Raw genomic sequence first — 13,283 nt, 5'->3', positions numbered from 1 at the left:
GTCTCCTCGCCTGACATTGGTCGAGCTGGCTCACTTGTGCGCCACACGAACGTGCAAGACATCGGAACATGCGTGCAATCTGTCACGAGTCCCGTCAAACCATGCGGTGAGTTGTGTCTTCGGGCACGACATTTGGACTATGTACCAGCGTCAAGACGAGGAAATCGGCAGGTCGGGAACTTGAAGCCTATGGCTTGAACCGTCGAAGAAACGCTGGGCTAGTTCTGTAACAAACGGTCAGCTATGTATGTGTACTGCGCAGTTTTCTGCGAATATGAACCATAGTAGACGCTCTTCAGGCCCAGGTCTTGGCTGTTACAGTGGTCCTCGGACGCCATGTCGGTGCCACCCACTCAATCCATTTATACCATCGAGGTGGCTTTGCCATCGCAACCATATGCGTGGCACCGGAGATAGTTCGCTCCGTTCGAAATGTAACCTTTATTGCATCACATTTTGTCCTGCATTCACGAGGCCCTCTGATAGTCATCCGCCAGGCCAGTACTAGTGCCGAATCGCCGGTTTGTAGCGCAACAAGGAGATGGCTTCGAGACACCTTGAAGACACCGCTGGTGGCAGACAGACACCTTTGCGATGTAGACGAAGCATAGCTGTGAATAGAAGTCGTGTCTTCCAATGGGAACTGCACTGTTGGCCGCCGCTGCCCAAAATAGAAGGTCCTGTCATTTCAACGCACTGGTCGACAGCGGAGGTAAGGGAGGTACTTCCTACCGGCCCCGCAGAGCACGATCTTCGAGGGTGTTCGTCGGACGCATGCAAGCCAGAAGCGTCTGTTCTGTAACAGAGGATCAACGAACAGCCCGGTGCATCCACGACCCCGGGGCACCGTTGAAATATGGAAGTCAGATTGTCTACTTAATTTCGCACGTCGTCCTCGATGTCGTCACAGTACGAGATGTATTCCCTTTCACGGGTGTCAATTGCAGCAATGAATTACCCCCACATGAAGATCAGGAATCCTGTGGATGGGGACGTCGACAGTCGACGACAGATCTAGAGGAGCCGCTCCTCTCAGCATGACTGCAACAGGGCTGCCTCGTATACTCCCAACTTTGATAGTCCGGCTCGGGTTTAGAGCCCCCAAACGCAGTGTATATATATATCAATGCGACGGCAGTTAGAACATTGTGGGTCGTATCAGGAATGTCAACGCGTGTACGCGCTATTTTGAGTAGCATACGAACCCCCTCACCCCCTCACGCGGACCCGGATGCGGTAAGATTTGGTGTTGTCGACGTCAATCTCATTGCAAATGCAAGCTTACTACGCTGTGCGGATCGTCCGACTGGGGCGCGGTGACCTTCGCGAGAACTCGAGAGGCGAGTGCAGTGCGCAATATTCTGTCCCCGCTTCCTACATTTTACAACATGAGTCTTTTTTTTTTTTTTTTTTTTTTTTAATTCACCGTGTTTATAGTCCCTCGCCCGAGGCAAGATGCGGACACTAATACATCATAACGGCACGCTAAGACCGTTCTACTCGAGCCCCATTTCCCCTTACAGGTCCCTGCCGGAATCTCCTTTTCACGTCAACTTGAGCGCACCGGCGACGCTAATTGGGCGGTCCTCCTGTAGGTAAGCGCTCCGGTCTTCATCGTCATGGCCCGCGTAGGTGCGATAGCAACATCCCAGTGATGGTACAGAAAGGTGAATTTGAAAGCGGCGCACCGCCGGGTGTTCACCGGGTCACTTCCGGCACATGTCTTCTTCGTCTCGGCCAACCGCTGGCCAACACCCAGACAAGTGGGTGCGGTGCGGAAGGCATTGCCCCTATCGCACTACGAGCAACGTCGGGAGTCTATGGGCGCCAGCGGCATTAGTGCAAGGCGGCCAGCTTCCCACCCAGGGCGATACGGGTGGGTGTCACTCCAAGAGTCCGTCGTCGTAGAAGTCGAACCTACGGACACGACTAGATAGCCGTGCCCTCCATCCACCTCCCTCCAGAAAACGGCTTATCCCACCCGATACAGCGTGCAACAGCCCATACGAATTTACCCCACCCAGGCGGAGGGGGAATCTAAACCTTCCTCGCTTTAAGCCGATTCTCACCTGGGGATCAGCTTGCCTCCTACACGGTCGTAGACCGGTGCACCGGACTCTGAGAGTACTCCCGGGCATTCAAAGTAGGGGCTAGGGCACGTTAGGCATGCAGAGGCCAACGGGGATCAGCTTGCGTCGGGCCTCTCGCGCAGACTCTAAGAGTCTCCTGCAGCGAGGGAATACACCCGGACTAGGGCGCGTTACTAGAGAGACCTAGCGAGGGGACGTCGGGGGTTTAACGAGTTGCGGTCCATGGCACTCGGTGTCGGTCGATGCGTCGTGGTTTGGGTGCCAGCCTCCCATTGATCCCAGGCCACCCCGTAGGGCAGCCCGGGCCAGGGACTCGGCGATTGTTCGCGATGTGTCGAGTTTGTCGTACGTAGAGGTGTCGTAAAGACTGTGGGGACCGAGTTGGACGGGTCTTGACACTAGGGGAGGAGGGGAACGGGCGAGAGATGGGGCAGATGGGGGCCGATAAGCGGGCGCCTAAAGGTAGATGGTGGTGGTACGAGGTCAAGGTGCGATGTACAACATGAGTCAATCACGCGAGCGAGTGGTATTGACCAGTTAGGTCAAGATAGTCAGTCTATCCAGTCGGTCTCGGAACTCGAGATCTCGTCTCGCAGTCAATGAGGCAGCAGTAATTCAGAAGCGCATTTGAATTGATAGCCACCATAAGCCGGGTGCAATGTGTGCATCCTCAACGCGACGGTTCCCTCGCTCGCAATGGGTGGGTCGGGATCCTGCCTGGACCTGCGCCAATTGTATGATTGAGTGTTTGTCGAGCGTCGAGCAGTCCATATGTGGACGATGATTTCGTCATCGTCTAATTACACGGAGTCACTGGTGGTGCGACACGGCGCCGCACTGCTTATGCTCGACGAGCATCAAGCACTAGTGGCTCTCAGGGTTTCTTCGTTGCGTACACATATTCGACTCCGATCGAACTCCCGACGCTGTTTGTGAATCATACAGGTGTCTGACGACCATGATATCGACACCGCGGTGGTGAAACTATGTCGTACAGCACAATCCCACGCAACACGGCATGCCAACGTCGAAGTGTGGAGAAGGTCGATTGATTGCGCGAGGTATCTGTGAACCACACCTTCTGAGGTCGAGAATAGATAGATGTGTGCCAACCGGGGCGTGGTACGCACCCATGCGTATGTTTATGACTGCACTGGAATGAGACGGCCTAATCATGCATAGGTCAGCGGATCAGCGGTGCGAACGTCACTCTGCCAGATATCTTCATGCTGTAATCTGGAAAACGCGAAGGAGCGAAGGTAATGGAAGGCGTGTGGATGGCAGCGGTGGTTGGGGAGTGGCGACCAATGAGAGCGCGAGCGAGCCATATAAAGTCGCACCAACGCTCCGAGTATGCTCACGGGAGAGCGCTTCTCGTCCGTATGTGAGAAACCGACCGGATCTGCAAGAAAGGTATTGCGTCCAGCCTTTGTCACATATGAGCGCATAAGACGGCGAGGGCGGGGAAAACGGGTGTCCGAGGCATTTTCATCAACTGATCTGCACACCGAGGTCCCCGCCCCATGTGAGAAATACCTCCTGTCGAACAGTGTCAAGTCGCACGCTCAGGGACTGTGCGCAAGAAGGATGATGTCGCTGCAGTCATAAGACATACTGACGCAAGGTGCAAGAAGGAAGTAGAAGGTAATACTATGCGCATATATGTAACCCACGTACCATGTAAACCTAGAGACACATGGCTTGCGTCTCCCTTCGAATAGATGTCGCAGTGCCCACACCTGCAGCAAGAGCATCAATAGCATCTGCCACCTGCGGAACCGCCGCGAATTGACCGTGGATGCCCTCTGTGTAGCCTGATATCACGGCGCACCTTCGTACGCAATACAATAGCGGTGACGTCGTAGATGCAGTAGACGCGGTGAGATCATCCGCCTCTGCTAAAAGAGCGTGAGCGTGGTGCCGTCCACGTCCCATTACGTTACAGTGCAATTTTTGTCAGAAGGTGTTGGAACGACCAAAAATAACGACTTCAATGACCCACCTGTACACGTGGCGTACCACGTACAATTGCGTCGCGGCCTGACAATTGTGCATGCGCTATTTCAAGGTTTCCAAAGCGAGTGTGAAGAGGTGGACCAGTCGATGACGCCAGTAGGTTCCGCTACTGACCATGAAAGGTGCTCCCAGAAATACTTAGTTGCATCGAGTCTAGAACATCACCGAACTTGACAAATTGATCCTCACCGGTGACATCCCCAGTTCTATTCAGTCGCCTGATTTCAGTCCACCTCCTAGCACCGCTGACTAAATCGGAACCTTACCCTGAACTTACGCAAGCAGGCCCACCGCAACCCCGCGAACGCAACGATGCGGCCTCGCGAGGCCCTGAAGCAAATTGAACTACTCCAAGGGTCATCAACCTGTTCCTGGGCCGGAGATAAACGTCAGCACGAAACGGACCCTTGAATGCACAGGTGCGTCTGTTCCTCCCGTCCTCTCGGATTATCACTGGAAGTATCGTTTATGGGAACCGACTAGGGGACTGTCGAGCGGACCGTCCGCCGGAGGAGCGGACGTCGGATGACAAGATCTCGGAGATCGCGCATGACGTGAGTATGGGCTTCGTGCCTGAGGCTAAGCCATCGGACTGCTTCGATCTAAGCGGGAACGTCTGAGAGGGGTGTGATAAGACGTATCAGCGATGACAAGATGTAGTAGCCGACTGTGTGCATGTTCTCGACGCGTTGATTCTACATTGCAGTGATCTTGTCGGCTGTGGGATGCTGAACTTCGGTCACTCGGATCCATGCGTTGTGTTTAGACCACGATGTGAGTGCACGCGATTTCCATCGGTGAAACACTTACAGGGATCTTCTGCGAATCGTCCTGAGATAAGTAACCATGACTGAGAGGTTTGTGCGCATCCATCGCTAGCGCTGAAACGCAATTGCTGTGGATGTACCCGTTCTGAGATTCTCCATGGCTTCGTCACAAAGGACGGACATGGCTGAACCCCGGGGATCGCCCTGATACTATAGCTGACTGCCCAGCGATTCCGGATGTTTGGGGGTACTTACCGGCGGGACCGAACGACAGCACCCGACCAGGTCGAATCTCCTGTCATGTTGTCAATCTGTACAAAGGTACGCAATAGTCAATCTTACTCCGACAGATATTGAGCACGCACCCATGAGGTCCGACAATCGGCGTGGCTGTGTCCTCGTCCCGCGACCATGAAGTAGGCTAATGCACAAGCTCGAAAGCAATCGCGATAACGAGGAGACGGTTATAGAGACAAACATCAGGAGAGCCAACACAGTACGACATTGCAAGAGCGCAGTAAAAGCTATTAAAGTACTTTAAGTCTTCAGCCAATACACCCCACCCCGCCTAAGCAACCGGGTCCCAAGACAGAAACACTAAACATAATGCACACTACATCCCAGAAGGATAATGGTATTGCTGCTGAGGTGTGTGCGCTTGAGGTGACGACGCGGGTTGCATCCCGGCGTCGCCCCGTTGCTGCTGCTGGAACTGGGGCAGCTGGGGCGCGAACCGGGCGAAGAAGTGGTCCCATTGGTCTGCAGGCATCGCACATGTCAGTCAGCGTCACGGCGTGTACAAGTCAAGAGTACATACTCCACTCGAACATACTGTTAGGAATACCCTCCATGAAGGCAGTATCCGCCATGGCGAGCTGCTCGAGCGTGTTGGACGCCTGGGGTACATCCAACACATTCATCACCTGCACGTTCCCGGGTAGCGATGGGTCGTTCAGCACGGGGTTGACGTTCGAGTAGCTCCCGTCACTTTGGGGGTACTGTACCATGGGAGCATCTTGCTGCATCTGCTCTTGCGGCCGTTGCGATGACACCTGCGGCTGTTGGTGCTGCTGCCGGTCCTGTCCCGAGCTCCCGGCTACCGACGCAGACGACCACGCCGGATAACCGGAGGAAGAAACGGACGAGACGGCGAGGTCATTGCTTGCTCCAACGCCAGACACCGCATCCGCGGGCATCTCACCTTCAGTAGCATCTCCGCTGATAATTGTGCCCTCCGGTAAATGTTCATCGACCTCGCCCTCTTTCGGCTTCGTGTGCGCGACGAAGACACCTCCACCAGGCCTCGACGGGTCCTTCTTGAACACCAGCGAATTTGTCAAGGGCGGCTTACCCTTAACACCGCCCGTCGGGTTCAACGCGGGTAACGCGGTCGGGTCCTGCTGACCCTGCGTTGCCTCGTATAGGAGCGCGATGATCTCCGCATTCTATAAAGTATGAAATTGTCAGCAAGCGAAGCACATTTGAGTCTGCGACCATTTGTGGACGGGCCTTTCGTCGTGCTGACATATGGTCAGGCGAGAGAGAAGCCTCCCACTTCCGTATACAGTCCCGGAGCTTCTTCAGCCTCGCTTGCGCTTCTGGGTCCCGTCGCCTCGCCCATGTGTGATACTACCGACAGTAAAAGGGTGAGGGCGATGCATGTGAATAGGCAATTCTGAAACGCACCTGGACAAGCGCACACGACGTAGCACAATAAGCGACCAATAACCAGACGTCATACAGCTGCTCGTGCGCGTCGAGCCAGTCAATCACTTGGCCCGACAGTTGCACAAGCTCCGTCCACTTCTCGACGGTCAGGGCAAACTTGAGATGCGCAGGGCACGCGTACGATATACGCATGAAGACGCGCCAGAAGAGAATGTTCACGCAGACGTAGAACATGAAGAGCAACCCTGTCGCGGCGCCGGCAACCGTGTTACTTTCCTACCTTCGAGTGAGAGGCTGAATCTACTCACCAGCGTTCTGAGGTGTGTCGGGGCCGTGGAACCGTAGGTCCTCAGGGAGCTTAGACTTCCATGCGTCAATCTCTGCGAGTAACGCGTACAGTTGTTCGTCCGTAGTGACGGTCAGGCCAGCAGGACTGGAACATGGACAAGATAAGAACAAACACGGCCGGAGCATAGACACAATACGCACGTGTATATTGCCTTCATTACCCTGCCCAGTACAACGCTCAAGCGGACGAGCTCGTCGAGGTACCTGTCATTCGGGTCCCCGGACGACGGCAGCCGTGCATCGCAGTCCTGGACGTCAATCATGTACGGATGCCCATAAGTCAGACTTATCCTAGAGCAATGTGTCAGCGACCAGGCATGGAAGCCAGCGTCGGTATCAGAAAGAAGCGCACCAGCGGTCGCTTATCACGCAGATGCCCCACAATCGTCGCCGGAGCTCGATGTTCTGCTTGACCGACTCTGCGCGATGGAACCCGAGGTCCTGTCCCTGTAGGCGCACATAGTCAGACCATCGCGCGCAGCGACCCTGGTCGGACACGCACCATTCGGATGGCGCATCCGAGCCGAATCCACAGAGCAGAAAGGGCATTAGGCACGAACTGAGAGTGACAGTCACCGCACATCGCCAAGATCAGCAAGGCTTGCATGTTGACCGTCGACGCCGTGCTCATGACGTCCTCTGCCTTGATGAGGCTGTTCACGGCGTAACGTATTGAGTCGTACACGTTCTGGGGCACATCCCGACTCGCCGCAGCGATCAGGCACATTGCATACAGCAGCACCGGTGGTGGAGGGCTGCTCGCGATGAACTCGTCGCGCGTTACGATGGGCAGCATGGGAGCGACGTCGGTGAAGTACGCGTTGACGAGCTTCTCGACAACGTCTCGTTCAATCCGCAAGTCGACTGGTTTTGGAAGCGCGAGCTGGAGTTCGCCTTGCTGCGGTTCATGGACGCGAATAACGCCATCCCCACTTGTTGAACTCACGTCCCAGGAGTGGTGGTATCGCATGTCGAACGACTCGTACGCGCGCGACGAGATCATCGCTTGCGAGTGCAACATGTAGGTCGCGGAAGTCGGGCCTATATGCGCCATTAGAATGAACAACGCGGGAGACGGTGGAGATGCCGCTTACCGAACACTCTGACATCTGCGTTCTTCCCGTTGTCGGCCTGCGGCGAATGTGTACTCCGATCACCCTCCTTGTCCTTCTCCGCTGCTACCTGTGCCGCCTCCTCCTCCAATTTCTTCTTCTTGAACCGCGTCTCGGTGATTGGAAGGAAGAACGTGCATTCGAAGCCGTACTGCTTGCAATGCTGACATACGGGCGGATCGCTGTCGGAAAGGACGTCGCATCTGTGAAAGGGAAGTAGGCGTCAGCCCGCTCGAGAAGACGGTAGCAGGTATGGAATAGATACAACATGGCGGCGAAGAGGACCGTCCGGGGGAGGACCATGAGGGCGGCGGGGAAGACAACGCAACACCAACCTGATCTTGCGACTCCGGCAGCTGTCGCATGCGCGCTGAGTCTTGGTACGCTTCTTGGTGTCGACGACGGTGGTTGAGGAGCCCTGCGTCGATGACGTGCGCACGATGTCACCGCTAGAATCTGTTGGATGGCCTTGATTAGATGCCCTGGGATCGAAAGGACCATCGGAAGACTTCCTTTTACGCTTAGTGCCCGCGGTGGACGCGGATGGTGGTGCAGGCGACGGGATAGCGGGGCTGCGCGCGCTGCTCTCTGGATGGCCGGACTGGGGGCTGCTGTATATGTGCATCATGCCCGAGGACGGGTAGGACGGGTATGAAGGATAGCCATGCTGCGGGTATGAGGAGGGATGATGGAGGGCATACGAGTAGTGAGCAACGTGGTTCGGCATGCCCGAGGGAATGTGTGGGCTCTGGCCGTTGGCCGGAGAGGGCGCCGCGGCGGGCTGGTGGAAGGGCGAGGGCGAGGATGGGTACGGATTACCATTCACTGGGTAGGACGGGTTCATCACGTAGGCGGGGGACGTGGGCCCGGGATAGGGCTGGAGATGGGCGGTGAAGCGAGGCGCGTCGGGCGGAGGCTGGTCGCGGACGTTGGACAGGCGGGACGCTGGGGACTGGCGGTTGGTGCGGAGAAATGAGCAATACAATGAAAGACGCACTACTGCGGCCGTCCGGGTTGTCCGGGGGGTCGGATGGGCGAGGGAGAGCGGAGGGCTGCTTGTTCCGCGACTTCCTCGGCTTTGGCTGGTGCGTATCAGCGCCGTCGTGGGTGCTGTTTGAGTTGTGGGGAGGGGCACTGGCCGGCTTCGGACTAGGGTCCATCCCAGATTATAAATGCGAGTGATTATTATCCTCGCGGCCTCTGCACAAGCCTGCCCAGCGCTCGATCAGCCTCCGCCACCCGCGCGGCCCGCACAGCACACTCACGCACCTGGTCGTCGTCGTGCTCGCTGTCCGTGGGCGGTGTGCCGCGCTGCTCGCTGTCTGGCGCGTTCCGCAGTGAGGACGGGTGGGAGGGGCGACACGATGCCGAGCGCACTCTGTCCTGCCGTTTCAAGCTCAACCCGTCTTTCAAACTCAGCGCCTCCACGTGAGCCCCCTACGTCATTTGCCTGGCGGGCTGCCGGACGGCTGCCGTGTCCCACGCTCGGTGGGCGATCGTTGTGCCCGATATGGGAAGTCCGTGCGGCCTGCGCGCGTGCAGACTAATTGAGCGTGCACCGCCTCGCGTGTCCCGTCCGCTGCTCGCACGCGAAGCCTCGCCCCTGTGCCCGCCCCTAACGCAGCGGTGGCGGACGCTGGGCGGACGTGGGCGGCCCTCCGCTGGCCATCTGGCACCCGCGTCATCGGGCCGTGTCATCCTGGATCATGCGATCCCATCGCCCGATCTCGGAGGCGCATCTTGGTCAGCAGCAGATGGCAGCATCAGGATGCAGCGCAGCCCCAGCGAGCCCGATCCATCGCCCAGTCCCGACGTTTCTGCGCGCCGCCACTCGCCCTCTGATCGCTGCACCGCCCAGCCCGCACCCACCCCCGCCCCCGTCCGCTGTCGCGGGCAACAGCGGCGGCCCCCTTCCGCGCGGCCTCAAACTCGTACGTACACCGCCCGCGTGTCCGCACGTCTACGCCCCAGAAAATTGCGCGGCGTTCTGTCATCAGAAAAACCCCCCGTGCGCGGGCTCTTCTCCTTTCACCGTCCCACAAGCTCCTATTCCGATTGCCTGCCACGGCGCGTAGAATACCGAAGTCGTTCCACCCTTGATCGCAACACTCAATTACATCTGGCGTTTATCATCCCCAGAACACATCAGGCGCCCGTCAGGCACCAGATTGACTCGCTCAGGCCCATCGCCTGCTCCCTCGAAACGGAGGCGTCCCATTCAGTGAGCCGGACCCGCTCGCACAATGTACCGTCGGACATTTCGGGCCCTCGCAACTTTCTCCTTGATCACACTAGCCGAGCAGGCAAGCACAGTTGTCGATGCCGCCCTTCAGGCACCAAGAAGCCTCTCGCAAGCGAGCAGCGTGTCGCAGATCGAGAACAGAACACACGGCTAACATCCCCCGAAAACGTACGAACAAAGTCGATAGCAGTCGAAGACACCATACTACAGACAGAAAATAATGTACCGTATAATACCTATCGCAGAACTGCCCAAATCGATAGCAACCATCCATGCATATATCTATCCAGCAACACTGTCGCCACACGTCATTGTACCTTCATCCCCCGGCCCTCCTCCATCGCCTCCGTCCACGCATCACCGACCGCGCTTCCACCCTCCGCATCCCGCAACAAACCTGGATTCACCTCTCGCCTGTCCTCCGTTGCGACCGCCGCTGCATCCAGCCACGAGTAGCCCGCTGGTCGGCATAGCACATAGATGAGGTTGCGTCGCCAAGAGCCATGCGAGAACGGGTTGACAGGCGCGGGCCCCGGAAACAGCGACTTGTGCGCTTGGTTGCGTATCTATACGACCGCAATCAATAGTGCCCTCGCAATCATTGGGCTCGAATAGCCTAACGCACCTGCTCGATGGTTGTGACATTCAACAGCAGCAACTGTCGCACGGTGACAGACATCCATCAGCAAACTCGTGTTCGACTTGGCGACAAGTGGGTCGTGAAGCTGTGAGAGCAGCACTCACCCTCGAGTGATACAGCAGAAGTGCCATGACGGGCCAGATCACTAGTACCGACATCACAAACCCCGCCGCGCTTCCAGCACCATCAGGTGTCTGCAGCGCCCTCCGAAAGCTAAACCGGAACGGTGCTTGAGTGAGGAGGTATAAGTGGATAGCAGTCGTGCAGATCACGAGGATCAAGGTTACAACCTGCAGCAGTGGCAGTGCCCAAAACGTTAGTACGACAGCGTTTAGCATGACAGCAGTCGGAATGTGGCGGTGTAACATGATAGAGGCATGTCAAGGTTTCGTGACTCACCGCAGACGTAAGGAAGGTGAAAAACGTAGTATAATTGCGTTTGCCAACGCAGTTGTTCACCCACTGGCAATGGTGATCGCAACCTTCCACGCAATTATCGCACTACACGTAGTGCGTCAGCAGTGCACCGAATGTTCCTCCTAAAGACATGTCCGGGGAACGCACCATTTTGCAGTGACTTGACCGTGGCGGCCGGTACGTTCTGCACGTCTGGCAATATTTCGTACGAACGCTAAATCATCGGGGAATCAGCGACCACATTTGCGTTCAGTCGGAAGCACGCACGTCTCCGAACGGATTCTGATGTCGCGAGGCAAAGGTGCGCGCACACTCTCGCTCGACATCTGCGCAGCGTACGGCGGGTCAAGATCCAAATTTCTCGGTAAAATCCCAGGGTCCCTAAACGCCTAACCAGCGAACCCCGGGTCAGCTCAAAGTCAACGCCGGCCGCGCATCCACCAGCCCCCGCACACGCGACTCACCGTAGCAGCCATGCTGGAGATCGTCAGCAGACACATGTATGCGCCTATAATCGCGACCGCTGGACTCTCGTTCTGCCACCACCATGCGCACGTCGTCCCGAACCATACGCCGGTAATCGCGAGCACGACCGTCAGCGACGCCACGAACGCCCAGGGGGCGTCTCCTCCTGTGAGGATGTGCCCATTTAGGAAAAATCGATTCCTCGATGGGTGTCGCTGCCAATTGCGCGCAGGCTTTCCTGTGCGTGAGTCTACGGCGGGTGTCGCGGCGAGTGGCAAACTGAGGTCCGGCGGGGAGGGATTAAAGTCCAGCGAATGCGACGAAGCCGAGTCGGGCGGTGGCGACGGGCTCTGCTTCCGCCGCGTTTGCACGTTCAACTCGAACGTCATCCGCGCAGCCGTCGCAGGCGAGACCGGCGACGTTTGGCCTGTCCGTGCGTTTGCCTGAGGCACGGTGAGGCCAAGCGGGCTCGTAGGACTCGTGTGCGCTGGCGACCGCCGGCTTCCGTCGCTGCTTATCCCGCGTTTGAAGATCTTCTCGAAACTCCCGCGCAACATTCCGCTCGGACTGAGGCTCCCGTCGTGCATCCCATAAGGGGCCATCTGGGTATTCACAGATGGTCTGCGCGGCCCAGGACCTATGGGGAGTAGTGGTTCTCGACTATGCTTCACCGTCGCTGTCTTCGATGCTGGGCTCATGGGGACGTTCGCATCTTGTGTGGAATGTCCAATGCTGTCCGTTGCTTCAGAGACATCATGATCTTCCGAAAGCCGACTGAGGCGCACAGCGTCCATGACAATAGGTAGGTCGGAGGATATCGCAGAGCCAACACTCGATCGGCGCATTGTGGGAGTGGTGGGGGAGGGTGGGGGATAGATGGGGCGCGAGGGGTGAAAGAAGGATGCAGGAGGAAGGATGCCTCCCGTGTGAGTTGAAGTACGCACAGGCGGACGGAGCTGGAGGGGTGGAGAAGACACGGACGAAGGCAGACCTGAGGGTGTCACGCCAGACTCGCCAATGTGGCTCACGCCGTGCGGTGGACGCGAGTGCAACAGCTCTGTAGAGTTTGGACGGCTCGGGGGTGCACTGCCCGAAAAGCTCCCGCTAGGTGGTCGGGTCATATTGATGGAGAACCTCTGCTGGCTCGGACTCGGGGACGGTGCAAACGGCAGCTGGCTGATGCGATGAGACGTAGTCGGTAACGAATGTGGGGTCGCCATAGCGAGTGAACAAAGTGGAGGAGACTGTGTCGAGGTCCCGAATACGATTTAACTGAAAGACAAGGAGCCTGCCGGTGCATGCACGGCACGAGGATTACCTGGGAACGGGATTTATCAGCTCCTGTGGTGACGGCAAGGCATGGTTCCAGGGAGGCAAGGAGCAGAACGCACCGGATTCTAGGAAACCGGCTAGGAAAGCAAGTCCTCTGCCTGGAGACTTTGCTGCGCTGCCTAATTAGCAGGGTCTCTGCCCGCGGGATGCAAGCTAGCTATCTCGCACAAGCGCCCACGGAAGCTG

At 57.3% G+C, this 13,283-nt stretch overlaps 3 protein-coding genes across 3 annotated transcripts; all 3 read right to left on the bottom strand.

Moving 5' to 3' along the window:
* Positions 1 to 2,501: 2,501 nt before the first annotated feature.
* On the bottom strand, positions 2,502 to 4,219 carry C8Q71DRAFT_736371 (uncharacterized protein). The gene is made up of 5 exons (XM_047922546.1): positions 4,093 to 4,219; positions 3,922 to 3,988; positions 3,768 to 3,860; positions 3,221 to 3,258; positions 2,502 to 3,171 (listed from the first exon to the last, which is right to left on the bottom strand). The coding sequence occupies exons 3-5, from the start codon at positions 3,851 to 3,853 to the stop codon at positions 2,948 to 2,950; spliced, it is 348 nt and encodes a 115-aa protein (XP_047784239.1). The 5' UTR covers positions 3,854 to 3,860; positions 3,922 to 3,988; positions 4,093 to 4,219; the 3' UTR covers positions 2,502 to 2,947.
* Positions 4,220 to 5,244: 1,025 nt separating this feature from the next.
* C8Q71DRAFT_736358 (fungal-specific transcription factor domain-containing protein) lies at positions 5,245 to 9,209 on the bottom strand. The gene is made up of 11 exons (XM_047922545.1): positions 8,999 to 9,209; positions 8,337 to 8,946; positions 7,984 to 8,204; positions 7,392 to 7,930; positions 7,242 to 7,336; positions 7,031 to 7,180; positions 6,850 to 6,974; positions 6,560 to 6,786; positions 6,383 to 6,502; positions 5,691 to 6,318; positions 5,245 to 5,632 (listed from the first exon to the last, which is right to left on the bottom strand). Exons 1-11 carry the CDS (start codon positions 9,159 to 9,161, stop codon positions 5,487 to 5,489), a joined length of 3,024 nt encoding a protein of 1,007 aa, XP_047784238.1. The 5' UTR covers positions 9,162 to 9,209; the 3' UTR covers positions 5,245 to 5,486.
* A 1,096-nt stretch (positions 9,210 to 10,305) lies between these two features.
* Positions 10,306 to 13,177, bottom strand: C8Q71DRAFT_736323 (DHHC palmitoyltransferase-domain-containing protein). Its single transcript, XM_047922544.1, has 7 exons — positions 11,765 to 13,177; positions 11,568 to 11,689; positions 11,448 to 11,514; positions 11,283 to 11,384; positions 10,988 to 11,173; positions 10,869 to 10,901; positions 10,306 to 10,809 (listed from the first exon to the last, which is right to left on the bottom strand). The coding sequence occupies exons 1-7, from the start codon at positions 12,983 to 12,985 to the stop codon at positions 10,552 to 10,554; spliced, it is 1,989 nt and encodes a 662-aa protein (XP_047784237.1). The 5' UTR covers positions 12,986 to 13,177; the 3' UTR covers positions 10,306 to 10,551.
* Between the last annotated feature and the right edge of the window lie 106 nt (positions 13,178 to 13,283).

The sequence above is a fragment of the Rhodofomes roseus genome (assembly GCF_022264815.1).
Source record: "Rhodofomes roseus strain CIRM-BRFM 1785 chromosome Unknown C8Q71scaffold_2, whole genome shotgun sequence".
Classification (NCBI taxonomy): Eukaryota; Fungi; Basidiomycota; class Agaricomycetes; order Polyporales; family Fomitopsidaceae; genus Rhodofomes; species Rhodofomes roseus.
Note: the sequence above shows the minus strand (reverse complement) of the source record. Positions and strands in the feature narration are given on the sequence as shown.